We start from the raw sequence: 27,202 nt of genomic DNA, 5'->3' as shown, positions 1-27,202 counted from the left end.
AATACGTTGGTGTCAATTAATTAAGGATAAAAATGAGTTGAACGGATCCAAATTGAATTTTAATTTTGATAAACCTGACTTATGTTGTAAATAGATAATTCAAGTCTAGGTCTATTATCTCTTATAGACTTTTTTTTTTTAAATTCAAATCTAATTTTTGTTTAAAACCTGACAAACTCAGGAGCCTATTTAAAAAATATGTTTTCTGAATTATAACTTAAAATAATAATTTTAGAAGTTCTAAATTGACATTAAATGTATTCTAAAATTTATAATTCATAATTTGTAAAGCATAATTCATTTATATATCATCAATCATTACTCACATATCATCATAGCCATACTTACAATCTATAAATTTTCTTTGAATAAAAAGTTACAATCTTAACTAATTTTTGAACAATAATTTTTTTAGTTTTGTTTTGTATTTAATATAAATAAATATTTAAAAATCAAAACTAAAAATTTATTTTTATAAAAAAATATTTTACGAGCCGACTCAACAAGTTTAATTTTGTAAGTTTTTTTTTTAAACCTATGATTTGACATTTTTAACTAACATGCTTTATAAAAAGTTCAAACAACTCGACCTATTTAATAAAACGAGCTAAGTTTAAAATAAATCGAGTCACAAACCTCCATCGGATACAGGGACGATTCTAGGTGTAAGGGTATGGGGACAAATACCCCACTATAATTTGAAATTTTTTTGAATAGTACACGATAATAATATTTATTTGTCCCCATTAAATTATTAATTTTGACCCCATTTTCCTCAACTTTTTTAAACTTGATATTTAATTTGAGAATTTCATATTAGATGTGTTATAACGATCAATTCTCAAATTTAAATGAGATTAGTATTTTTTCTTAAAAATTGATTTACAAGAATATTATTTATCCATTGATATTTCTTCTTTTGAAGTTAGTTTTAATTTTTTTTATGACAACTGTATTAATGAAAAGAACTTTTTAAAATATAAATATCATCAAGACTTAATTATATTGTGTGAAATGTGAATTTTTAGATGATTATTTAATGATACATGTAGACGAAAAATGTTTCAATTGTATTATTAATTTTTTTTTCAATCTTTTTAAAATATGAAACTTAAAAAAAAATTTAAATTATATGTTATTATTTAAAAAAANTATATGTATTTATATATAAATATATAATAAATAATTCAATAATTAATTTTTTATGTAATTTTAATATTTTTTATAAAAATTATTATCATATTATATATATATCTATTTTCACTATCAAAATTTTTTAGATTCGTGTTATTGATTAAATAGTCTGACTCACTTCGACTCATAGTGCCAATCAATAACTAGTGCTAATAATAGAAAGTGTAAAAATATGTATTCATTATAATCGAATAATCAAGTAATAAATACTTTTTTAGTAATTAATTAATCACTTATGGTTAGCATATACTTAGCATAATTAGTTGTGGCCTAGCCTGACCACTAAGCTGAATCCTATGCTTCTTCTTTTGTTGCTTCCAAATTTCTGTTATAAGAGTTATTATTTTATTATTATTATCATTATTATTATTTTGCTTTGCACCTTAAAAGTCTGTTCATTTTTTTTTTGATTCAGTGTAGAAAGAGTTTGAAGAGAGAGAAAATAAGCCTCATTGCTTCCCGCGTTTTCCATCTTCTCCAATACCACTTTCTTTCTTTTCTTTTTCTTTTTTTTTTTAATTATGCGTGCAAGCGATTCTCTTATACTCTCATCAAAACCCTACCTTCCCACATTTCTTGGTCCCCATAACACCTTTTGTTGTTTCTTTAAGCTTCTGCATTCACTTCCCAACCTCACATTTTCTTTAAATTTTTTTGCTTTTTTAATTTCCTCTTTCATCTTTCTTTTTCAAGAAGGAAATAAAAACACACAGAAACCGAAAAAAAAAACACCATTTTAGTTTTCTCTCAGCTCAATATCAATTTGCCTTAGCTTGTCCTTGTCTGGGGTTTCGTAATCTTCTTCAATCGCTTTCAAAGGTTTGAACTTTTCCAAATTTCTCTATTTGGCTCTGTTTGATCAAGCATGTTTTTTAAGCTTTTTGAGGTGACTAGTTAGTTAGGTACGGTTTCTGATCATCATGGATTCAATTACTTAGATAGAGATAGCAATCATTGCTTTGTTGAAGTAGTTTTGGTTTAACTGTTTGTTGGATCTCTCAAATTCTCAGAAAGTTGCACTAAGAATAATCTCATATATATGTGTTTACTTTTTCAATTATCAACTTTGATATGACAAAAGGAATCACTTTGTGGAACTATTGGACTTTCTTTTTTTTTTTCCTTCTGATAAAGGGGTTTTGAATTGAATTGGTTCTGATCTCTATTGTTATCATTGTTCAGATCATTTTTCAATTGAAGCAATGGGAAGCCATATGAGCAAGAAGATCCCTGAAACATCATCAACTGTTAGCATCAGTACCGATATGCACTATCGAACCGAATTGAGTTCCTATGAGGCTGCTTGCAAGCTTGATGCTGATTTGCAGTCATTCGACAACATCCTTCAAGCTCGAACGAATCAGGTCATCAATACTCTCGCAACTGGCGTTGAAGTTCGAGCTCTTTCGTTCGATTCGCTCAAACAAGTCACAGAATGTCTTCTGGAGATGAATCAGGAAGTTGTGAAGGTAATCTTGGACTGCAAGAAAGATATATGGAAGAGCCAAGAATTGTTTGAGCTTGTTGAGGAATACTTTGAGAATAGTTTGCAGACTTTGGATTTCTGCACTGCATTGGAGAAGTGTCTGAAGAGAGCAAGGGATAGCCAATTGCTTATCCTTGTGGCCCTTCAGCAGTTTGAGGAGGAAACAGAATCCGGGGATAACCGGTACACGAGGACTTTGCAGGAGCTGAAGAATTTCAAAGCAGCTGGTGACCCTTTCACTGAAGAATTCTTCCAAATCTTTCAATCTGTTTACAAGCAGCAGATACTAATGCTTGAGAAGTTGCAATTCAGGAAGAACAAGCTTGATAAGAAGCTGAGATACATCCATTCTTGGAGGAAGGTGTCTTGTCTGATATTTGTGGCTACATTTGCTACTGTCTTGATCTGCTCAGTTGTGGCAGCGGCCATCGCTGCTCCTCCGGTTGCAGCCGCAGTGGCTGCTGCTACCTCTATCCCAATTGGTTCAATGGGGAAGTGGATTGACTCCCTTTGGAGGAACTATGAGAATGCATTGAAAGGGCAGAAGGAAGTGATTAGCTCGATGCAGGCCGGTACCTATGTTGCTATAAAGGATTTGGACAACATCCGGATTCTCATTGACCGGCTTGAAATTGAGATCGAATCTCTATTGCACAATGTGGATTTTGCCATAGAAGAAGAAGCCGTGAAGGTTGCCATAGTGGAGATCAAGAAGAAGCTGGGAGTGTTCATGAAGAATGTTGAAGATTTAGGAGTTCAAGCCGATATGTGTAGCCGCGACATTAGGAGAGCAAGAACTGTGGTTCTGCAAAGAATCATAAAGCATCCAAACAACTGAAGAACAATCTCTTAATTATACCTCGCCAATCAAGTAACTGATACAGTTTGTTGGAGATTACATTATGTGTTCCTTATGTTAGTTTCTTGATCTTTAGTCATCTTGGATCCAAGAACATTTGGATTCATGTCAAAGCTAATAATTGGACTATACTATGTTGTTCATTCTGCTTGTCTAGGCAGCTGAAATTTTTTATTCTTTTCATACAATAGTGTACCAGCAATGTAAATATTTATTTTTTGTTTCATGATTTCATTATTTTTTATTAAAATCTTGTTTCTTTCAACCAATTACTTGCATGCTAATCATATAAAAATTTATCTATACATCACCTCCACATTAAATTAAACTTACAAATACGGTACACATGTACTTGTATAATAATGAATGTATAATTAAATTGAGCTAGACAAATATAGAAACAGAGGTACATAAGGTAGAAATATTTGGTGTTAGATCATATCTGCATTAATTAGTGCCAAATATGGATAAACTTGGCATGCAAGAAAGCATGGAAAGAAGAAGCAAATCTTAAACAAATACGGGTATGTTATGACTTTGTTGTCCTGTGTAAGACTTAACAAAGTGGAGAAGAAGAAGTTACACGGAACTTGGAAGATTGATAATGAAGATAGTTAACAGATGGCAAATTAGGTAGGTATCACTAATCTTGATAGGAGAAGAGTCACGTTCTATTATCTGTATCACTTTTGGTTTATCTAAGAGAATATTATTAATCACTTCTTTTTTCTTTTCCTTTTTTATAAGAATCCTACAATTCATTGCCTTATATGTTGCTTGGAAAATTAGTGAAACTCAAATTTATTGCAAAAGTGTATTTAAATATGAAATGTTACATGTTTTATATCCAAGTAACCATATCTGCAAATACAAACTATATGGTCTTTGTGACATAAAAAACATTGTTGCTAAACACATGAATCCTAAAGAAGTTTTAAGAATTATAATAGGTATACGAGGCAAAACTTGGTTGATCATCTGAACGGGTTTTCATACAAATAGAATTGCATGCAGCAACAAATCCATGCTCTAAGGGTGACATTTAGATCTCGTCTTCAGAAAGCTGAGAATCGGTTGAGGCCGAATATTGAAAGATGTTGCCGGAATCAAATAAGCGCAGACTAAAGACACATAGAGTTTGAACCAGACACAGGAGAAAGTGTAGTATATGCATGTGCCGGTCACCATAATAACTGTGATACAATTCAGAAAGCTTTTTGCAGTAGGCAAGTCCAATTCGGTTGCTTGATCAGGAAACTGACCTTGAGATTGAAAATTCGCAAGCAGATGGTCCTTTACTTTGAATCTATCTACCAACCACATGGAAATTTCCTGTTCAGATTCCGGTATGCAATCAAGGGGAAATCGGCGGATGTGCATATGAACTTCTGAAGGTTCCACCCCAAAGACATTGTCCAAGAAAGTTGGGCAGCGGTATTTGTAGCCAATGGTCACGTCATAAACTGAAAAATGGAAGTTAAGAGGAAACAAAATTTATAGTGGCAGTATCGAATGACCAAAATTATGAACTATGGTATTTTATATATGATTATCAAAGTAGAAAAAGAACCAGTTAGTCATAGAGGCTGTAATAAGATATCAAGAACCAGCTACAAGCTTAAGCTATGTACTTTATCAAGAACTAAAGAACGTCGAAAATAAAGGGCAATAGGACAACCTGCAGTCAGAGAACCTCTCAACTCTCGCAAGCAGGTGCAGAAGCCCTTTGTCTTTGGAAGTAAAACATTTTTCAGAATCGGTAACCCATGTTCCACAGCATACTTTTGACTCCGAATACACTTCTGCTCACTACAAGAGAAAAGATTTGAGAGAATAAATGTGGAGAAAGTTATAAATGTTCTACAAACTGGTGATGGCTTATTGATGTTTCAACAGAGAAGAAAAAGCAATTCTATGATGCAAGAGACTTGGCACTTTACTTTCTCCCCCATTCTCATGATGATCATAATTCATAAACAAAGATATGTATCAAAGTTACCCCAGCATAGCAGTAACAAAGTTAAAAACTATTGAGAAGTATGAAGCTTACGTAAAATCGGTGCCTTCCGGGAAAAGAGCAAGCCAAAGAGGATCTTGGGGATCCTTGAATGTTGAAAGCATACGGTGCAAGGTTGATTCATCAGCCTCCCACTTCCTTTCCACCGGAATGAACTCTAATATGTGAAATGCCCAACCAAAAACCGGAAGTTTCATCAAGCTGCTCTTAAGTATATATCTTATGTATCCGACACATCCTTTCCGCAATGCAAGGTCCCATAAATACATCCAGTCAACCTCGGTTCTATGATTTGCAATCAGCAAGATTCTTTCTCTAGAAGGAACAATATCTCCAGAAAACACAACTTTAGTCTTGTTGATCTTTTCAAACAGAAAAGGCCACAAAGCTAACCATGCACCAAAGAAAAAGGAAGTTGCTCTTCTGCTGTAATTCATGCTAAAAAGTCGAACTATAACAGCACCATTGAAGCCAAAGAAGACTAACATTACAAATGCTGTTGAAAACAGCACCAACAAACAGATCAGGCCCCTTAAAACCCTCAATGGAGCTAAAGCATGATGCTTTTCGTCAAAATCTGCACCTACAGATTTAAGAACTGCCATATGCCTATCAATGACAAACCACAGACTTGAGTAAAATAGCTGCACTGCCTCGTCAAGATTTACCTCCTCGACAAAATTGGCCTATAAACAAATTTTGATATCTACTAATCTACACACAAAGAGTTTCCTTTTTCTGATGCCGACCAAAAAAGAGGCATACTCTGCTACCTGTGATTTGCTGTTTAGATTACTCAACAAGAGAATGATCTTCTGAGAATTTCGGCCACAAAATGAATGAATGCACCTAGGATAAAGTTGAGGATGCCATATCTTTTACCTTGAAGGAAGATAAGAATTGAGCAATGTCAAGTATAAGGAGATAAAAGTGGAGAACAAAATACACGTCTATTAAACAAAATCTTAAACATTCTAAACAAGTATTATGACAAATTAATGAAGACATATAAACAGCTGAAAGTGCATCGTTGCTTATGAAGGCTACACCTCAATAATTTAAGTCCAATAGTAAACAAACTCACTCTTAAGAAAATCAATCTTCCTTGTGTAAATCAAGTCAAGTAACAGCTAATAAAAAACACATCACTTGAACATAAAAATAAAATCACCAGCTCCTTCAATCACAGTCATGTCTAACATCAGCTAGAGAAAGATAAATAAAATGCCTAAAACATATGAAATGCAACGCATTCAGCATTCTGGAATATTGATTCTAAACATGAAAAAAAAAACAAGAAAATATGATCACTTATGAAGCTGATTACCTGAAGAGAATCTAGTATACAAAACAAAGCCACATTTCGCAAATGGCAAGGGTTTTTCCTTCTATTCACAAAATGATTCAAACCCTACTATTCAACAGGCTTTAAAGTAATGGAAAGCATAGATCTTTATCAGAAAAACATGCTTAAAGTACTGAAAAAATGAAAAAAACAAAAAAGCAATATAATTTCTTACAATGTTGGGATAATACAACATAACCACCAAGGAATTTTTTTACCATGATAGACTGATAAACAATGAGGTTGAGTCCCATGTTTTTCTGTTTCTTTTCACACTCACCTTTCATCAATCATGTGATGGGCATTGAGATCAACAAGAAATGACAAAGTGGGAAAGTGAGTTTGTAAGAAAAAAGTGATTTTTTTTTGTTTTTTGGTTTGGAGTTGAGGAACAGTTAGATTAGATAGAAGGAGTTAGAAGTGAGGTGTAGATTCTGGTGATGGTTCTGTTTGTGAAGCAACAATAATAGCAACCTTTCTCTGTCAATTACTACTACTACAGTCTACAGTTCCTAAAGAACTGAACAGAAACAAAGAGAGTAGAGAGTGTGGTGTGTAATAGCTAGAAAGCACGTATGACTATGAGAGAGAGAGAGAGAGAGAGAGAGGAAAAAAGAAAAGGCTGCAAAACGTGGAAAACTACGAAGCATGCCACCTTGTCTTTTTAATAGTTGTGGTGTTTATTTATTGTTTTAAGTCTAAGTTTTGTTCCAATTTCCAAAGGAAAGTGCTATTTCCCAAACCTTGTTGAAATGACAAAAATCATAAGTTTGTGTTAATTAATGTATGATTTGCTTAATTATTTGTTGAATGTGGCGTTAAGTTACTGAAAAGTGATCAAATGACAAATGTGTGTGTCGGTTCAACATAGAGTGGCCTGGTCCCACTTTGTTTTCTATTTTTTATCTCAAGAAGAAATAAAATTTACTGATTTAGAAAATGTGAATTATGTTTAAAGGAGATTATTATATACTAGTGTATTAATAGATATTAAAATAATTATTTATTTATTTTTATTTATTAAATATGTAAAAAATGATAAAAATAAAATTAGTTAAAAAGAAAGTAGTTATAATTTAACTAAAAAATTTTAAAATAAAAAATTTAATATATAGATATAGATATTTGATATTTGATATTGTGACAGAAAAAGAAATTTTGGTGTTACATAGTTATGTTGTGTTCACGAATTGCATGTGAAACATTTTCAAATTTCTTTAGGTTTAAACTTTATAATAACATCTGAAGTTATATATTTTGAGATTCTTTTTAGCTAATTGGGGGCATTATACTTTGGGACTTAGGACTATTTAGGACCTATAGTTAATAAAATATAAAACAGTGATTGATTTATTTTTGGTATACTATGATGAATGATTTTAAATGCTTGTAAAATAAGTTACTGCCTGAGATTATATACCTGAGAACATGTGGAATTTCAAAATAGTATTTATTATAAAAAATATAACTGAGATTGTTTTTATTTTATGGATAAATAAGTGGGATAATTTTAGTGTGTATTTTTTTAATTATTCACAGTATTTTTTAGTTTGATAGGCCATGACTAATTTGTTACATTTTAGTTTGTATTTAGTATTTACTATTACTATTTATAACTAGGAGGAGTATACTGGAAGGTCGAAAAATTGTTGAAAAAGGTCTTAATTGGGCTGTGGGTGCTGGAGAGAATATCCGAACCTTTGAGGATCATTGGCTGCCTCCTCCGCATCCTTTAATGATTTCTGACATGCCAAATAGACAAGCTATTATTGAGTTGGTTCCAAGAGTTAAAGATCTAATTACTGAAGATAGGAATTGGAATCAATCTTATTCAAGAATTATTTCCCCAAGACGTTGCAAACAGGATTTTGTCAGTTAAAATTCAGCAGAGTAGGGACAAATTGCAATGAGATTTGAACAAATCCAAACAATATGATACAACTTCAGGCTACAGAATTGGCTATTTATTTTACCATCCGCCTCTGGAGCTTTGCCCTAATTATATGCAACAGAAAAAGCCGTGGATTGATCTATGGAAGTTGAACTTGCCTCACAAAATTAAGCTATTTATCTGGAAAGTTCTCCATGGCCGGCTCCCGGTGCTTGCTTAGATTCATCACCGCATCCCATCTATATCACCAATATGCCCCTGTTGTCATGAAGCAACCGAAACAGTCACTCATTGTTTGATCGATTGCTCTAGAATTAAAGATGTATCGTCTCAGAGTTATCTTCGTGACTGTCTTCCCCTCAGAGTCCTAACGACTTTTGGACATGGTGGATTGCATCAACAGAGATGCTTAACCTGTTGAAGAATGATGACCGTAATCCTCAATTGCTTGCCATCATTTGCTGGAACTGCTGGAAAGCTTGCAACCAGTTGATTTTTGAAGGTTCTACTTCAATGCCGTTTGCCATTCTAGCAAGCTCTGTCAAGTTGCTCCATGAAATCCAAAGAACTCCCAGTTTAGGTCGTCATTTCCATGAGGCAAGCTCTTAGTTGCATTCAATTTGATTTATCATTATTTTTTTTTAAGATTTTTTTCGTTTTTCGACCTTGCACCGTTGGATGAATACCTTCAGTGTAGTGTTTTTGGGAAATTCCCACCGTTCATTATGCTGTCCTGCTTTTAGACATCTTTGTATTTCATTTTTCAATAATTAATTAATAAAATATAACCTATTATCTTTGAAAAAAAAAAAAAGAAACTGAAACCTCATGCTTTTTTTTGGGACCTGTGACCTCATGCTTTAAAAGTTATTTTTTGAACTAAAAAAAAAATAGTTGGGCCTATCTCTAAGTTCCTTGGGCCTTGCTTAAAGATTATAGGCCCATTGAAAGCACTTGCTGGTTGACCAAACATATTGCATCACCAGTTGACCAGCAAAATAGTGAAAATACACTGAAAATAGTAGACAAATAATAATAAAGAAAATAGCGATAATCAGATTAGATATAAGCAACCTACTAATTTTCTTAATTTAATAATTAATACATAATGCATCTCTACAAAATTATTGATAGTTGTTTTTATTTAAAAAAAAAAGATTATTTATAAAAATATTTATTTTTCTAACTAAATTTTATTTAATTAAAAGTTTTGTTTAGAGTAAAAGTGTTGAAGAAGCAAAGGAAGGAACTTTGGTACTCTCTACCACTCTACTCTGCTGTGAACTCCTTCAGCTGGGTTTTACGTTCTTCTTCTCAGTTCATAACAACATTAATGGAGATCGATTTCAATGAGTATCAGTTGCGCTGTGAACTCCGTGGCCACGAAGACGACGTAACATTCAATTCTTTCTCTCTTTTTCGATTTTTTTGTTTGTTTGTTTTCGATTTTTGAATTGATCGGTTGAATTGAACTGAATAATCGATTTAGGTTCGTGGAATATGCGTTTGCGGCAACGAGCGCATAGCGACGTCGTCGAGGGACAAAACCGTTAGGCTTTGGTCTCAGGACCCTTCTGAGAAACGCAAGTTCGTGTCTTCGAAGATTCTTTTGGGTCACACCAGCTTCGTTGGACCAATTGCATGGATTCCTCCCAACGACGAGTTCACGGAAGGTGGGGTTGTGTCAGGTGGAATGGACACACTCGTTTTTGTTTGGGACTTGAAGAGTGGCGAGAAGGTTCAAACCCTCAAAGGCCATTCTTTGCAGGTCACTAGCATTACATTGGATAATGGGGATATTGTTTCATCTTCTGTTGATTGGTAGGGTTCATTGAATTTGAAATTATTTTTGATTCGGCTATGTTGTTATTCAGTTTGATTGGTTTCCTTGTTTGGAAACTTGAACGGGGATGCTCAAATATAGAGATATCTATGTGTTGAATTTAACTGTAATCACTTCTTCCCCAAGTATGTCTTCACTATTTAGGAATATTGAATTTGAGATCAGCAATGTTGTTAGAGTCTAATAATTGGTTGTGATTCAGTTTGCCTGGTTTCTTGGTGGATAATTTGAATGTGGATAAGTATATTGAAGATGCACTGCATTGCAGTACGTTTGTTTCTTCTGGAGTAGCTTCGTAGGGTTTAGGGTTTACTTGATTTTAGTATTACTCTTTCTTTACAAGATTTTCATCCCATAGGACACCAATGAGAATCTTTTGTGAAGCTTTTAGCTTTCAACCATCTAAGTTTATTACAATTTTGATCCATGGTTTTCAAACTGTTGTTTTAGTTTATTTGATACCTTTCTAGTTGCTACCTGTGTTTGTGTTTATATTTTGTTTGTTTTTGTTCTTTTAGCGTATCCTATTCCTAGCTCTATTATGTTTATTGACTTTCCGAATTATTATGCAGTACCTTGAGACGGTGGAGAAATGGGCAATCTGTAGAGACATGGGAGGCTCATAAGGCACCTATCCAAGCTGTTATAAAGTTACCTTCAGGCGAGCTTGTTACAGGTACTGTCACTCATGCATTTTGCTCTCCAAAAATCTCTTCATATCTTTTTGATCTGTAGTCAACTAGTCATTCTATTCTATGAAATTGTTTATAATTGCTTTTCCTCAGAGCAATCATGAAATCCCATATCGTTAACTGAAAGTAAAAACTTTATTCTTGTAAACAATATTGAAATGGCATTATAGTAAGTTAAGTTATTTAACTTATCTTCTGACATGTTCTAGGTTCAAGTGACACAACTTTGAAGCTTTGGAGAGGAAAAACTTGTTTACATACTTTCAATGGACATGCAGGTTTGCTTTTCATCATCTTTAGACACATTTTAATGTTTATGTTGTCACCATATAATATTGATTTTGTAAGTTTTTCTTATGCATTTCCTTGGGTGGTGAGGACTGATTGAATTAGGTTAGTTCTTGATTAACAATTGAAAAAAGGCCAAAGTGACCTTGCAATTACATTACCTTGAGAACATGTTTCTTATGCTACTTTGTGTTGTTATGGGGTGCTCTTATTTATTTTGTTGTTTCATGGTAAATCCTGACGTCTTCTGAGGAGTGTGCAGATACAGTAAGAGGATTGGCTGTGATGGCTGGCCTTGGGGTCCTATCCTCATCACATGATGGGTGGGGGTTTATTTCTGAACACACTTTTAAATCTAATCAATACTGTATTCCTGCTTTGCATCAGAATAATATACTCCATTTGACTTGCTTCTATTGGTACAGTTCTCTCAGATTATGGGCAGTAAGTGGTCAAGTGTTAATGGAGATGGTTGGCCATACTGCAATTGTTTATTCAGTTGATTCACACGCATCTGGACTTATCGTCAGTGGTAGTGAATGATGCTCAATATCGTCTAGTGTGTGTTTAATGAGCTACAGAATTAACATTGGTAGTCTCTCCACAAAGTTTATTGGGGAGGAGTTCTGTCTCTCACTTTCCCCCTTTATGTCTTGCATTTTTCCAGATGTTAGCAAGCAAATTTAGGAAACTGGTTCATGTTTGTCTTTGTCTGATTAGTTCAGCTTCACATTAAGCTTTATTATATTGGCTTATGCTAATTAATTTCTATTCTTTTTACAGAATGTGTAAAATATTTATTTATTATTTATTTATTTATTTCATTTGCTTATGTAACTTGTGTTGGAATTTTTTTCCTTCATAATTTTCAGATGGAGTTTGTGTTCAGAGCATAGAGCATCCTGGTTGTGTTTGGGATGCAAAGTTCATGGAAAATGGGGATATTGTGACAGCGTGTTCGGATGGAGTTGTACGCATTTGGACAGTTCATCCAGATAATATTGCTGACCAGCTTGAGCGTGATTTATACGCTTCTGAACTTTCTCAATACAAGACTAGTAGGTATAGTCAATTAGTCATACTCCTGCTGTTTCACAATGTTGTTTCTCCTTTTCTGTCTGTCCATATTGAAATTTTCTTAACCATCAGTTCAACTCTGAAATAGATGGTTGATTTGACCTTGCCACCTTGTTGTTGTTGTGTTCTTTTTTTTTATTCGAATTGTGTCATGCTCGGATTAATTATATATTGCTATCATACGTGATTGCGGACTAGCATTTTCTTTTAACTTTTGTAGAAAAAGGGTTGGTGGATTGAAATTGGAAGAGTTACCCGGCTTGGAGGCACTGAAGATCCCAGGTCTGGTTTATCTGTTTCCTTTTCAGTTTTCATTTAGCCAAAGCTTTTGTCCCCCACCCATGTTATTTGTTTCTTCTTTTGATTATGATTTCTTTTTTAATAATCTTCCGGTTATGCACAGGTACTAGTGATGGCCAGACAAAAGTAGTCAGAGAGGGGGATAATGGGGTGGCATATGCTTGGAACATGCCAGAACAGAAGTGGGATAAAGTAATTCCCCTTCTTGATTCTTTTGAGTTTTTGACTATATTGGTGATAAGAACTTCAAATCAACAAATATGTGTTCTAATGCTTCAGCCTCAGTCACTTGCCAACCTGTCTAACACAGGGTTATTTTTTATTAACAATTTATGTTTTCCTAAAGATTGGTGAAGTTGTTGATGGACCGGAGGAATCAGGTCGCGCTTTCCACGATGGTGTTCAGTATGACTATGGTCAGTTTCCTGTGGTTCCCTTGCACAGTTTATTGGCTTTATCTTCTTCAGACTCCTTTCTTATAAATTTTACTTCTGCGGTTCAGTATTTGATGTCGACATTGGAGATGGTATGCCTATCCGCAAGTTGCCATACAATCGATCAGGTACACACTTCAACCACAAGGCTTTTGCTGAGGTGCTGTCATTTTATATTCTTGAGGAAACAATCTTTGGATTACTCTTTTGTGCTGCAGCAAGAGATGTAACTCTACTGCTTGGGTCTAAGCAACTTTTGTTAAAGAATCTCCCTTTTGGATGTGTAGCAAATTTTTCGGAGCCAGTAGAAGCATATTATTAAAGTATTTAACTAAAATAGTTTCTGTGTAGTTTTAGATATACCATATAATTGCCATTCCAAGTCTGTATATTAGTGGATTTATTTATTCATATTCCATTTGAATGTAAGCATTCTCATTTTGCTTATGCTCTGAACAAAGAATTCATTGTACTTTCAAGGCAGTAGAAAGTGTCAATCTACTCAAATATTCTCCCTATCATTATATGCAACAATCAACGGAAGAGACAAAAAAATTTCATATAGTTGCCAGAACTTGGGAGTGATTAATTAGGTTTCTAAGGCTTCTCATTGATGTAATGATCCAAAAATTCTTTTCAGCTACTTTTTTGCACATTTTCTTCCTTTTGTTTTCTTGTCTCTTGCTATTGTTTGTCTTATATAACCCAACTTGGATGTAGAACATCAATTTTTTTTTCCTATTTTAAGTAAACCTTTGAGTCATACTTTGAATAGCTTCATGTTTTGCTTGCTCAAAATAGTTTATTCTTGTCAATTAATAAGCAAGTTGTACAACATCTACAGATAATCCCTATGATGTTGCTGACAAATGGCTACTCAAGGAGAACCTTCCTCTTTCCTTCCGTGAACAAATTGTACAGTTCATACTTCAAAATACCGGACAAAAGGATATTACCTTTGATGCTTCATTTCGTGATCCTTACACTGGTGGTAAGTATAATTATGCCTTTGCTCAACTTTAAAAGAATGATGGTAATCAATGAGGTCAAATATATTTGTTATTCTTCTATTTTTGCTTGATTGTTTTTTCCTTGTTTTTCAGCCAATGCTTATGTACCAGGACAACCTTCACGAACATCTGGTGAAAATCCAGCTTTCTTTGTCCTGCTTTAGTTCCATCCATGCTGCATTATGTGCTTGTGTGTGTCGGTCTCCATTAAAACAATTGTTATTTTTTAATTACAGATGCTTCTGCGAAACCTACTTTCAAGCATATTCCTAAGGTATACTTTCATATTAACATTTGGCATGTATATCAACAATTTTAAAAATGAGATTGTAATTTGTCTAGAGGCTAGGACTATGGTCTCAATACCCATGCTTTAAGAGAAAAGTTGATTTGTTCACTAATGTGCTACAATAGCAAGAAAGGACTCTTGGCACAAGTTACTTGGTTTATTTCACATGCCAAAGGGTCTCTTGTTCAAGAAAATTGCCTGATTAGTTTCTGTATCATTTTTTTTAAAAGAGAGGATTGAATAAGTGTTGAAACCTGTCTTATTGTTCTGATAATGGAACTTCATACTTTTCTTTCCCTCTTCAAGTTAATTTTATAATGTGAGCTAATGTTCAGCACTTAATTCTATTGCCAGAAAGGGATGCTTGGTTTTGATACAGCTCAGTTTGATGGGATCCTCAAAAAGATAACTGAATTCAACAGTGCTTTACAATCTGACCAGGTATGCTACATAATTCTAAAATTATCCCCAAGTTGTTAATATCTTGCATATGTTATTTGAAGCCATTGGAATATTTTGTGTAGAAAACCATACAGAAATGCTTTATCTGTGGTAATTTTTTACTTCAATATACCTGTTTATCAATGTAAAAATACAGGTTGAGTTTCAATGTAAAAATAACTTTTGATTTTGAACTGGGGAACTACATGTTATCATTCTCTTTTTATACAGCAGACAACATTGACCTGCTGCTTCCCTCCTTTGAAAAACAATTGCTTTGCATACGAATAGTATAGTTCTATGTCTTAGCAAGCTTGCTTCCATGTTCAGTGTGACAGTGTCATTAATTTTCTTGATTTTGCTATGGTTCTTTATGAATTGAAATAATGAATTTCCTGAGTACCTTGGTTTTGTTGTGAATCTCATAGGAAAAGCAGAACTTGTCTTTGACTGAACTCGATGTTTCCAGACTGGGTGCCATTGTGAAAATTCTGAAAGATACTTCACATTATCATTCTAGTAAATTTGCGGATGCTGATATATCCTTGTTGCTGAACTTGCTTCGGTCATGGCCAATTTCAATGATATTTCCTGGTTAGTTGTTGAACCAAAACCGTCGGAGAAATTTGTTCATTGTACGCTCATTTCTTAATCAGTCAACTTATCAGATTTTGGAACTTGGATTTGCTTACTTTTTCATGTTGTGCTTAATCTCTGCAGTCATTGATCTTGTAAGGATGATAGTTCTTCATCCAGATGGGGCTACTATGCTTCACAAGCATTTTCAAGCTGAAAATGGTATCAAGATTACCATCATTTTGTTTTCTGACTTCAAATTATGAATTTATTATATCATCAATTTAAGTTCCATCTTAATTTTGTCAAATTTGCATGAATACTGAAGCCCCATTTAACTTTGGCCACCTACACTTTTGGTTGAGGTTCATTTGCTCATTGATTTTCTGTTCTTTAATATTCAGATATATTAATGGAAGTGATTAAAAAAGTCACTTCAAATTCATCAATTCCTGCAAATCTGTTGATCAGCATTCGTACTGTTACTAATCTTTTCAAGAATTCATGCTACTATGGCTGGTTGCAGAAACATCGCAGTGAGGTTAGCTGATGGCATCTTTCTTGTTTTATAATATTTTTGTGAAGAAAGAGGTGCATATAAATTATAGTAATGACTTTGCTGATTAATGCAGAGCTATCCATTACCCTACTTGTGTTAATAATTTAATATGAGCATCTATACATGTGCCATTTGTGACAAGGCCTTTTAATTGCTCAGCTGCTACATTTTTTAGTTTACTGTATTTTTTACCTGGGCCAATTTAGTGCAATTTTTGGTGAAGATTTTCTGTCCTAAAAGAACTACCATGTAATTTGTCCATCTTTTTTTTTTTTTTCTGTTCTAGTGATCTTGGCCATTTATTTGTGCTAATTCTAACTTTGTGAGTTGCAGGTTCTTGATGCTTTCTCGAGTTGTAGTTCATCTCCTAACAAAAACTTGCAATTGTCCTATTCTACCTTGATACTCAAGTAAGTCTTTGGTTGATTACTTGAGTTATGTTGGTTCACAGTGTTTGAGGGATAAACTGATACAGATGAGTTATGGGTTTGGTCTTTTAGTAGCTCGCATAATTTCGCTAGTGGATCTCATGCCTGTATTTATGTATGTACAATTCATTTATTTAGATTTTGAAGCCCTCTTTTATGTTGTTGCTTTCTGGTTGATTACTCAAAAATGGAATAAATAAGTTCCAGAGGGAAACTCTCGAAACCTTGGATTCTCCTCCATGTTCAAGCCTACTTATTTGAGTTATTGCCATTATTCTGCTGCATAAGCATAGATACTTTAGCTGCGGACCATCACATATTAAGATTTAAGATCTTAGTTATAATTCAGTATTTCCATTATTTCAACTATTCGCTTTCAGAATTGCAAAAGTAAGGTTCCACAAAGTAAGCTTGCAATACCTTTTACTTCTCATGTAATCCTTGCAGTTATGCTGTTCTGTTAATTGAATCGAAAGATCAAGAAGGTCAATATCAAGTCTTATCAGCAGCACTTGAGGTATGATGTACTTCATATATTCACTCAATCACTCTTTACACCCATGTAATGGAGAGCTTCTAAACTGCAAAGCTTCTCTAGACTTGAAATAATAAATGAGGAGCTGCATAGTATTTTACATTTCCACTTTATTTGAAATATTAAAGTTGCTCAATTTTTTATGTCATCATTTCTTCATTTTTATATTATGCATTTTTTGTTGCAGATTGCTGAGGAAGAAAATGTAGAAGTTGATTCCAAATTCCGTGCTTTAGTTGCTGTTGGATCACTGGTAATTTTAAATGTCTCATCTTGTGCTTTGATGTTATCATGCTCCATGAATCACTTCACTCATTTTTTTCGTTCGATAAATCCTCTTCAAACAGATGCTTGAAGGTCTTGTTAAAAAGGCAGCGCTGGACTTCGATGTATTGAGCATTGCAAAAGCAGCAAAGGCTTCTAAGGAAGCCAAGCTTGCTGAAATTGGATCCGACATCGAGCTAGTAGCAAAGCAGAGTTGAATTCGCGACCTGGGTGTGACTAATCTCTTCAATTCCTCCGGATAGAAATGAAGGTAAAAAATGGGACATTATCTTACTGCTATGCTACATCTCATTAGTCATCAAACAAATTTTGCTTCTGAACATCTGCCATTTTGTGGTCACTGTTAGAGCATATTTTGTTGCTCGCCCCGGATTGTTGTTCCCTCCGCTAATTACTTGTGTTCTGCAGGACTATCTTTTCGCTGTTAAAGGAGGTGTCTCAGCAAGCAACATGGTTTCTTAGAGCTTAACACGGACATCATTCTTTCCGATGAATGTGCTTTTGTTTTCAAAAACTGCGAGCTGTTGTTAGGGAGATTCATTGAGTCAGGGGATATTGCATTCACAGTTACAGCGCTTCTGATGTCTTGTTAGCACATGAAAAGTTCTCAGAAACGTTGTGTAAAGCAATCCAATCATATGATTAATCGTACTTTATGACGAGGGAATTTGTGAAATTTTACTTAACAGGACCATTCTTATTTGTCCAAAAATGCAATAATTTCACCAAATTTCCAATCTTTCGAACTGTTATTAGTGATTACTAGTATTCTTATATCTTAATAAAGAATTAAAGATCACTGGCAAATACTAATTACCTCATTAAAAGTCCAATATAACCATGGCGATGATTTCCTCATGACTTATGTAGTAAGGTTTCTTAATCCATTTGCATAAATAACACATCAAGCTATTACTGTTTACTACTATCTTTTCAGTGTGTCAACTCTTGCACACCGCAGTATTAAGTAATAAGTATTATCAAAAAGAAAATAGATCATCTAAATTATTAGTTTAATATTCTTATAGGACTCGTCTGAAGATTTATGTCAATCATTGTGATATGATTAAGTGGATTTTTCCATTGAATCTCCAAAGGGACTATTTAATTAAGAGTAATTTTATTTTGTTTTTAAGGTATTTTTCAATTCAACAAGTCAACCATTAAGTAATGAGCCGATACTTAATCAAGCACTCCATCAATTCAAATTAGTTAGTAATTCTACTTAAATTTACTACTTGAGTCCAAATATAGCACTCTAGTACTCATTGAAAAAAAAAAAAAGAAATCATATAATAATATCTGACACTAATAATAAAATATCTATATTTTGGATAAAGTAACCGCTGTGGTCGTTATTATGGCCTCAAATTGCAAATACAGAAACCTGAAACAAACCGCGAGTGTCTCCGAAGTGTTGATCGATGAAGACACTCAGTCCCTTAAACTCCTCGAATCCATGTCTCCTCAAGACCCATTTCCTCAAAGTTCCCATCTTTAACCCCATTTTCAAGTTCAAGCCATTGCCACACAACACCCACCATGCAAGGATAGCCAAAGTTCCCTCATTTACCATAAACTCTAAGCTAAAAAGCTCTCAGGATATCAATAACACAGGGAAGAAGAGCGTTTCCCAGAAGATTGTGCTATCAGAAACTTCGCCTCCTCCACTTGCAGTTGATAAAGATGACATCAATGGTGGCAGTGGCAGTGAGAGTGTCCCAGTTAGCTCAAAGAAAAAAGGAGGGGTTTCTGGGTTGGCCAAGAAGTTGAGCAAAAAGGTGTTGCAGATTCTCTCTAATTTGTCTTTGGCTATTGGAGAAATGTTCACCATTGCAGCTTTAATGGCTTTAGGTATATATGTTTGTGTTGTTCAGCTTTATTTTACTTCTATGTGTCTCAATTAAGCTGTTCTTTATTATTTGTTTCCACTCTATAGTTTTGAAATTCTATATTGTCTTAGGAGCTTGCTGGCATTTTAATTTCCCAGATGTAACTTCAGAAGTATTTATCATGTCGATTGTGCTTGCTTCCTTTTCTTGTTATTTAGAACATGCTCCACCATCCCCACAATATATTTAACTTTGGAAATTCGATCATTCAGTTACAACCCCACTAAATTTTCATAGTGACAGATATTATTGAAAGGAGAGACTAGATACTGTTCCACAGTTTCCTGAAGTTTGATGATGAACTTAGTATGACTAAAGATGCTATTAGAGTTACTATACAACCATTTGAAATGTTATTGTGGCTGCAAATTTTGCTTTAATATGATTTAAATTGACTAAATGTTGGAGCTTTCTATGATAGGAACTGTTATTGAACAAGGTGAGGCCCCTGATTTTTACTTCAAAAATTACCCTGAAGATCATCCTGTGTTGGGTTTTTTTACATGGAGATGGGTTCTCACCCTTGGCTTTGATCACATGTTTACATCCCCTGTATTCATTGGAATGTTGGCTCTCCTTGGTGCATCTCTGATGGCCTGCACTTACACGACACAGATTCCGCTCGTCAAGGTTTCGAGAAGGTTCGGTTTGGACATTTTCTGTATTCATAATCTCTCATTTAGAAAATTTATTGATCACTTTTCGAGCTAAACTGTGTTATAGATGGGCATTTTTGCATTCTGCTGAGGCTATTCGTAAGCAAGAATTTTCAGATACGTTGACAAGAGCATCAATTGAAGATGTTGGTACTCTATTGATGGGAGCTGGATATGAGGTCACTAATACTTCAAACGCTTGACAATGTCTTTCTTTCTTTTTTCTTCATATACTTAAGAATCTGTGTAGTCTTAATTGCTTGTATAGTTGTATTTACTAGCTAACAAGGAGCTTGAGTGTAATCTTTTGTTCTGAAGAAGTGTGGTGTTTGATTGTAGGTATTCTTGAAAGGACCATGTTTATATGCTTTTCAAGGGCTTGCCGGTCGGCTGGCCCCTATAGGAGTCCATATATCACTGCTGCTGATAATGGTTGGAGGAACTCTAAGTGCTGCTGGGAGCTTCAAAGGTTCAGTCACGGTGCCGCAAGGGCTGAATTTTGTTGTAGGAGATGTTCTTGGTCCTACTGGTTTTCTGTCCACTCCCACTGAAGCTTTTAATACAGAGATTCATGTCAACAGATTTTACATGGATTATTTTGAAAGTGGAGAGGTAAATGTTGATTTCTGTTTTCTGTGAGGTTTTAGAGAATGTACTTGCAACTGATTCAGCATTGAATTCATGAAACTTCAATCCGAAGAGATGAAAATATAAAATTTTACAGTTTTGAGTTCTATCAATATTGCTTCTCTGATCTATGATTTACTTTTTGGTTTTCGTTACAGGTTTCGCAGTTCCACACTGATCTTTCCCTCCTTGACATGGATGGGAAAGAAGTAATGAGAAAAACAATTAGTGTAAATGATCCTTTAAGATATGGTGGCATCACTATATATCAGACAGATTGGAGTATTTCAGCACTTCAAATTCTTAAGGACAATGAAGGACCTTATAACTTGGCTATGGCTCCTCTACAGATCAATGGGGACAAGAAACTTTTTGGAACTTTCCTACCTGTTGGAGATATCAACTCTCCTGATGTTAAGGGAATGTAAGTATTTTGAAACTTAACCGTGACGCTAAAGTATAATGGAAACTCTAAGAACTGTGCTTATTAGGAAAGTATTCCTCTTAGGATATTCTAAAAATAGTTAGTAACAAATTTCAAAGAATGAGATACTTGTATCATTCTTATTTACTCTCTTGTGCCAAATTTTAGATCTATGCTTGCACGTGATCTGCAGTCAATTGTCCTTTATGATAAGGAAGGGAAATTTGCAGGAGTTAGAAGGCCTAATTCAAAGCTCCCAATCAATATTGATGGCTCAGAAATTGTGATTCTTGATGCAATAGGGAGCAGTGGCTTGGACTTGAAGGTATCATATCAACTTAAACTCGTTAATCATTCACTTACTTCTTCTTTAACTGCTATTAATTGAATTTATCATTGTCAATTTGTTGATGCAGACTGACCCTGGAGTTCCAACTGTTTATGCTGGATTTGGTGCTCTCATGCTCACTACTTGCATCAGCTACTTATCTCATTCACAGGTGAGATTTCTGCTGAATAATACCTTACATAATGCATCATTATACAAAGCATATTTTAGTACCATGGCTTTAGAAAGCAAATTCTTTATGTTATGGCTTTTTTCTTGGGTTAGTTGCACTTTACTCTTGAAATATATGCTGTGCACTTTAACCTCTATATTTTCAAATGTTCATTTTACGGTGGCTATGGTAGCTATGAAACTTTGGTAACATTTAAAAAGTGTAACTAAAATTAAAGTCACACTTTTTTACTATTTGTCAACACCTTTTAATTTTAAAAAGTTGACCTAATTAAAAAATATTGGCAGTGTTTTATAATCACTGCAAGTACCATAATAAAATTTATTATTTTGAAAATGAGTTTAATTTTGATACGTGTTAGTGTAAAATTTTACACGGTCGTCCAATCATATCCGTTTTTTGATTAACTATTCACGCTGTCAATGTGAAAGATAATTATTTTTGCTGAGGTGGAGTTATATAAATACACCTGCAAAACTATTTTACACTAATGTCTAATAGTGCATCAAAATTAAATTCTTTGAAAATTCTTAAATCGATGTTTTGAACATTTTCAAATGTTCGAATCATCCTTATCTCTTATTTGAAAAATGATTAGGAGTCTGACCTTATCCTCTTAATTTCTAAAGGAAGAAAGTTTTGTATATTTTTTTATCTTTTTGATATTTTAAAAGAATACATATATATTTGAATTCTTATTCATTAAGTATTAGAGGATGAATTAGGCCTTCTAATGATTACTCTTTAGGAAAATTAAGTGAAGGCAGGTCATGCAAAGTTAGAAAAGTTCAAGAGATCAATGTACATATTTTTTTCAAAAAAATAAAAAATAAAAAGGAACAAAACTACACATATACATGGTGTAAAGATGAAGAGAGTTTATGTGCATAATAATATAAATATATCATCCCAGAAAATTCCTTACAAAGGAAATGGACTTCCGTGCCGTCTAATACTCTTAATGTTCTTTTTTATTTTTTATTTTTTATTTTTTGAAAAAAGGAGTAATGCTAAGCAGTCAGAAACGCAGAATATATTGTCAAGATTGTTGTTTTGAATATGCCTATTAACTAGTGTTGTGTTTGATTAAGTCAATAATGCTAAGAAGTCACTGGTCAGAACTTTCAACTCAGAATCATTTATCAAAATTGTTATTAGAATTTCCCGAGGTATAAGAGTGATGGTTGAATAAGTCAATGGTCAGAAAACCATGCTAGAAATAAATATTATGTCAATAACATAAAAAATGGTAATATTTAACAACTAAGACGACATAAATGACTGAAAAAACAAATATCTTTGACCAAAAAATTAACAAATTACTTTCTTGTAGATTTATCACGTGCAATATGAAACTGATTATTTTTATTTATTGGTCAAATTCAAAGATATGGGCCATACAAGATGGAACAAGTGTGATTATTGGAGGGAAGACTAATAGAGCAAAGATGGAGTTCCCTGAAGAGATGAACCGTTTGCTTGATAAGGTTCCTGAAATAGTTGAATCTTCTTCATCTCAGCAAGTTGACACCATTACTAGTGGCTAGCTTATACCTTTTGAGACTCTTCAATTTGGATAAGTGCCACATTATGTAGCTATGCAATAGTAGTATTTTTGACATACAAATACAGGTAAGACTTCATCAAAATTCAACAAGGTCCCCATCATGTGCCAAGGATTTCAGATTTGACCAAAGTGAATCAAGGAAATTGTCAAAGTTCTTCAAGTTGACATTATCTAGCTATAATCAGTTCATTACATGTACATTTCCTGCAATTTTTTATGTTAATATAAATCCAAATGTTAATATCTACCCTTTATCTTAGCCAATCATTCAATTTAGAGAAAATTACACTGTTTTCTCAAGATTATGTAATATTATACTTTACACACTTTATTTTGCTATATTTATACTAAGATCTCTTTTGTGATATTAACAATAAAGATTAGTGTCATATCTCACTAAACATACAGCAATATCAAGTGTAATATCATTTTACTTAATGAGAAATAGTGTTAGTGTTTGAGATCAGTGTCATTTATTGCTCTTATTAAGTTATTTGAGCATATCAGAAGTGTGATTCTTCCACAATGTAGAGGTTGCAACTTCATGAAAATATGAATCAGTAACTTTTATTTCTTATCTGAATCAAGATATTCCGGTTTTCAATACATTTTCATCTTGTTGCCAAAATTTTACAAATGTAACACTAATTGTCAGCAATAACTAGCACTGATATCACAACAGGCAACACTCACAAGAACTCGAGTTATTCTTCATATATAAATAAATTTTACAATACATGGGACTTTGATAGATTCTGTAATTCATGTCCCTGGTTTCACTTGTACATCAAATAGTAGTATATGCATCCAGGCCTACTCTAAGCGAGTTGCATTGCTTCTTCCCGTTTCAAGTCAAACACCTTGACAAGCACATCTTCCACAACCTATTTGATATACAAAAGAAATTTAAAAAAAAAATTGGTAAGAATAGAGTAGTATGGTATAAGTTTGATCAATTTATAGAGTAAATCCTAATCTCATCCCTGACCAAACAAATTTGCCCCCCTAATAGTGCCGGACAACAAATTTGATTGAACGCCTTTGACTTCTGTGTTTGCCGGGGACCAGAACCGGGGATTTACTCATTTACAGGCAAGGCAAGAGAAATTACCTTGTCTGGTGTGGATGCACCAGATGTAACGCCAATCGTTATTGGACCCTTTGGCAGAAAGTTTTCTTTCTCCACCAGTTCACCATGCTGATAGACAAAATAAATAAATTACTACTACTGGTAAAGGCTGAAAGAGATCAGTTGATAAGGCAACAATTTCAGTATCCATTCTTACCATCAACTTGTGTGCTATCTTGTTTCCTGGACCAATTCTTTGCTCGCTGTCGATCCAGTAAGAAGGAATTCCGCGTTCCTCAGCAATCTCTTGCAAGTGTGATGTGTTGCTTGAGTTCCACCCACCAACGACTAGCATAAGATCCATATCTTGTTCCACCAGCTTATACATAGCATCTTGTCGTTCCTGAAAGAGAATTTGGTTTAGCTGTTGAGTTGAATAAATACATATACACTAGCCAGTGCTCTGGCATAGACAAGTTATATATACAACAATCTATAACTGGCTTAAAACTCTGATATCCCTTCTTTTCTGTGAGAATACAAGGTAATCAGATTTTAACTATTCCTATAAAAAAGGAGCAAGAAATCTAATTGGCAGAAAAAGACCACCTGAGTGGCATCACAAATCGTGTTGAAGCTCATGAAGTGCTCATTGATGTTTTCTACACCAAATTTTTGCATCATAGTTCTCTCTACTAGTTTCCCTGCAAAACAATCAGTAAAATAATTATGACAAGGCTCGTAATCTCTGAAGAAATAGCATGAGAAGGAAAGGGAAAAAGAAAACTAACCTATCTCTTCGGTCTCTCCCTTGAGCATTGTAGTCTGATTTGCAATGCCAACTTGTTCAAGGTCCTTGTCTGGATCAAAGCCCTCGGAAATGGCATATTTAAATTTCTGGGAAACAAATGAAACAAAAATTAACCATGACATGGAATGAAGACCAGGATTTTCTAAACAATATTAAGCACATGATAGGAAAATATACCTCTAAAAATGCTTCTCTGGTTGAGCTCGATCCATTTAACTTACCACCAAGAATATAGTCACAAACATACTCTGCCTGGAAGAGGTTAACAAACATGCAAAATTTAAAAAAATTTCTACCATGCAACGCAAGACCTTCAAACACACACAAACACTGGGTATTATGAGCAACTTAGTGCAAACCTCTTTCATATTCTTCACAATAATGTACTTTCCAGCGAAAGATGCAGTTGCTACAGTTTCCTCATGCGCATATTTACCATGGATTATTGAGGTATAATCCTTTTTCTTGTGCTTTTCAACAGAAGTCCACACCTACAAACAATTATTTCATAAATACTCTTAACTCTCAGTATCTGGTGACAGAAGATGAATGTAAACCAGCACAATAGAAGGTCATGTTTTCGAAGAAATACCTTTGAAACCCATGGGCAAGTTGTATCAACAATTTGAACATTTTTCTCACTCAAAGTCAACATCTCATCCACTGCTGCTCCGAAAGCAGGCAATATGACTACATCACCCTTGTTAACAACCTCAAATTGTTTTTCTCCTTCCAAAATAGGAATATCCTGCACCTTCATCTCTTGTAATCTCTGCATCAACAACTTACCAAGTTCAGCATTCAACATTAAAAAGGCCGATACGCACACAAAAACTTCATGTTTACAAAGAAAATCAACCATATCGAGAAAATATTTTAGGCGACCGACAAATTCTTATAACTTCATGCACTTTATGGTATAACTAGAAAGCACCGAGTTAAAAATAATCTGAGATCACTGATGGTGATAGATAAACAGAGAATATCAAGAGACCTTATTAACAGTTGGGTTGTGGATGATCTCATTGGTAAGCCATATATTCTCAGTAGGAAACTGCTTTCTCGCCTCGTACGCGATTTGAACAGCCCTCTCAACTCCCCAGCAGAAGCCATAGGCTTCAGCCAGCCTCACTGTGACAGTGCCCCATGTATACTCATAACCATTTTCCTTCAAAGTCTTAATTATGTCACCTGAAATTCCAAAAACATGACACACACAAAGTCACTACATAAACACAGAACAAGGTAACACAACATCAATAACAAAGAACACCACGCTGCATGTCTGAATTCTCAGAGAACTAGCTACTTTGGATGATCATGAAAAGTCCCAACAAAAACTAAAGCATAAAGCACATCCAAATATGCTCAACATCAATTTTCAAGAAAATCAGTTAAAATCTGACACATGCAGTTATTCAATAGTTAAAAAAGTAACAAACTTCTTCATTACTTCGTAGCAAAAACAACAGAAAAACCCAACTCGGTTACAATCATTTCTATTTTCGTCTGAGAAGAAAATTTAAGTAATAAAAAACTTATTTTTTTCAATGGTAAAGAAGCTCAACTCTAATTCTCAACTCAGTTCCGAATAAATAGATTTAAAAAAAAAAAAACCTTTTTTTTCCAAAATAGTACTTTTATGCAAAAATAGTAATGAAATTTGATCCGGGAACTAAACTTTGACCAAAACCAAAGACACGGCCAGATATAAAAAAGTAAACTTTTGAGTTCAGAATTCGAAAACAAGAAAAAAAAAATAAAGATTTAAATTTGCATGAAGAAGAATACTTGTGTATTCACGATTCATGAGCTTGAGGGTCTCTTCCTTGTGACCAAACCCTCTGCGATTATAATTCTTGCTACGAGTCAAATTATGCCTGAAGACCTTGGCATCGAAGTCCTCGGAGTTGTCAACGGCGACGGAAGACTCGCCGGAGCTGCATCGGACGGAGAGAGAGTGAGGCTTCCGGCATCGGAGCCTGGCAAAGGTCTCCGGCAAGGCGAGGTCGGTGCGAGTTGTGGGGAGACGACAACAGAGGTGCGCAGAAAGAGCCATGGCAATTTCACAAATTTCAGAAACATC

General features: G+C 34.2%; 5 protein-coding genes across 8 annotated transcripts; 3 read left to right on the top strand and 2 right to left on the bottom strand.

The window, feature by feature from the left end:
- Positions 1–1,767: 1,767 nt before the first annotated feature.
- LOC107476703 (UPF0496 protein At4g34320) lies at positions 1,768–3,733 on the top strand. The gene is made up of 2 exons (XM_016096562.3): positions 1,768–2,013; positions 2,377–3,733. The coding sequence occupies exon 2, from the start codon at positions 2,397–2,399 to the stop codon at positions 3,516–3,518; it is 1,122 nt and encodes a 373-aa protein (XP_015952048.1). The 5' UTR covers positions 1,768–2,013; positions 2,377–2,396; the 3' UTR covers positions 3,519–3,733.
- A 599-nt stretch (positions 3,734–4,332) lies between these two features.
- Positions 4,333–7,511, bottom strand: LOC107476702 (probable 1-acyl-sn-glycerol-3-phosphate acyltransferase 5). 4 transcript variants are annotated; one of them, XM_016096560.3, is made up of 4 exons: positions 7,077–7,511; positions 5,590–6,438; positions 5,218–5,348; positions 4,333–5,002 (listed from the first exon to the last, which is right to left on the bottom strand). In XM_016096560.3, the coding sequence occupies exons 2-4, from the start codon at positions 6,159–6,161 to the stop codon at positions 4,569–4,571; spliced, it is 1,137 nt and encodes a 378-aa protein (XP_015952046.1). In that variant the 5' UTR covers positions 6,162–6,438; positions 7,077–7,511; the 3' UTR covers positions 4,333–4,568. The 4 variants fall into 4 exon arrangements, with proteins under 4 accessions (XP_015952046.1, XP_015952047.1, XP_015952045.1 ...); XM_016096561.3 differs by having other exon boundaries at positions 7,120–7,511; XM_016096559.3 differs by having other exon boundaries at positions 7,182–7,511.
- A 2,505-nt stretch (positions 7,512–10,016) lies between these two features.
- Positions 10,017–18,266, top strand: LOC107476705 (uncharacterized). Its single transcript, XM_016096563.3, is given in 23 exon segments — positions 10,017–10,185; positions 10,282–10,613; positions 11,208–11,311; positions 11,537–11,605; positions 11,878–11,938; positions 12,041–12,174; positions 12,488–12,677; positions 12,913–12,974; positions 13,096–13,184; positions 13,339–13,408; positions 13,495–13,554; positions 14,271–14,417; positions 14,530–14,568; positions 14,673–14,710; positions 15,080–15,166; positions 15,595–15,760; positions 15,887–15,964; positions 16,147–16,283; positions 16,635–16,711; positions 17,177–17,246; positions 17,452–17,517; positions 17,612–17,799; positions 17,958–18,266. Coding segments are annotated over 22 exon segments (2,271 nt in total). The 5' UTR covers positions 10,017–10,125; the 3' UTR covers positions 17,747–17,799; positions 17,958–18,266.
- A 657-nt stretch (positions 18,267–18,923) lies between these two features.
- On the top strand, positions 18,924–23,639 carry LOC107476706 (cytochrome c biogenesis protein CCS1, chloroplastic). The gene is made up of 8 exons (XM_016096564.3): positions 18,924–19,403; positions 19,863–20,082; positions 20,165–20,276; positions 20,437–20,709; positions 20,883–21,148; positions 21,317–21,473; positions 21,565–21,648; positions 23,058–23,639. Exons 1-8 carry the CDS (start codon positions 18,974–18,976, stop codon positions 23,214–23,216), a joined length of 1,701 nt encoding a protein of 566 aa, XP_015952050.1. The 5' UTR covers positions 18,924–18,973; the 3' UTR covers positions 23,217–23,639.
- Positions 23,640–23,777: 138 nt separating this feature from the next.
- Positions 23,778–27,200, bottom strand: LOC107476707 (4-hydroxy-3-methylbut-2-enyl diphosphate reductase, chloroplastic; the record flags this gene model as incomplete). Its single annotated transcript, XM_016096565.2, is given in 10 exon segments — positions 23,778–24,120; positions 24,348–24,434; positions 24,523–24,708; positions 24,915–25,009; positions 25,097–25,202; positions 25,294–25,368; positions 25,476–25,607; positions 25,709–25,888; positions 26,111–26,307; positions 26,908–27,200. Coding segments are annotated over 10 exon segments (1,392 nt in total). The 3' UTR covers positions 23,778–24,054.
- Between the last annotated feature and the right edge of the window lie 2 nt (positions 27,201–27,202).

This window comes from Arachis duranensis, chromosome 3, assembly GCF_000817695.3.
Source record: "Arachis duranensis cultivar V14167 chromosome 3, aradu.V14167.gnm2.J7QH, whole genome shotgun sequence".
Lineage (NCBI taxonomy): Eukaryota > Viridiplantae > Streptophyta > Magnoliopsida > Fabales > Fabaceae > Arachis > Arachis duranensis.
This window is presented reverse-complemented; position numbering and strand designations above follow the sequence as displayed.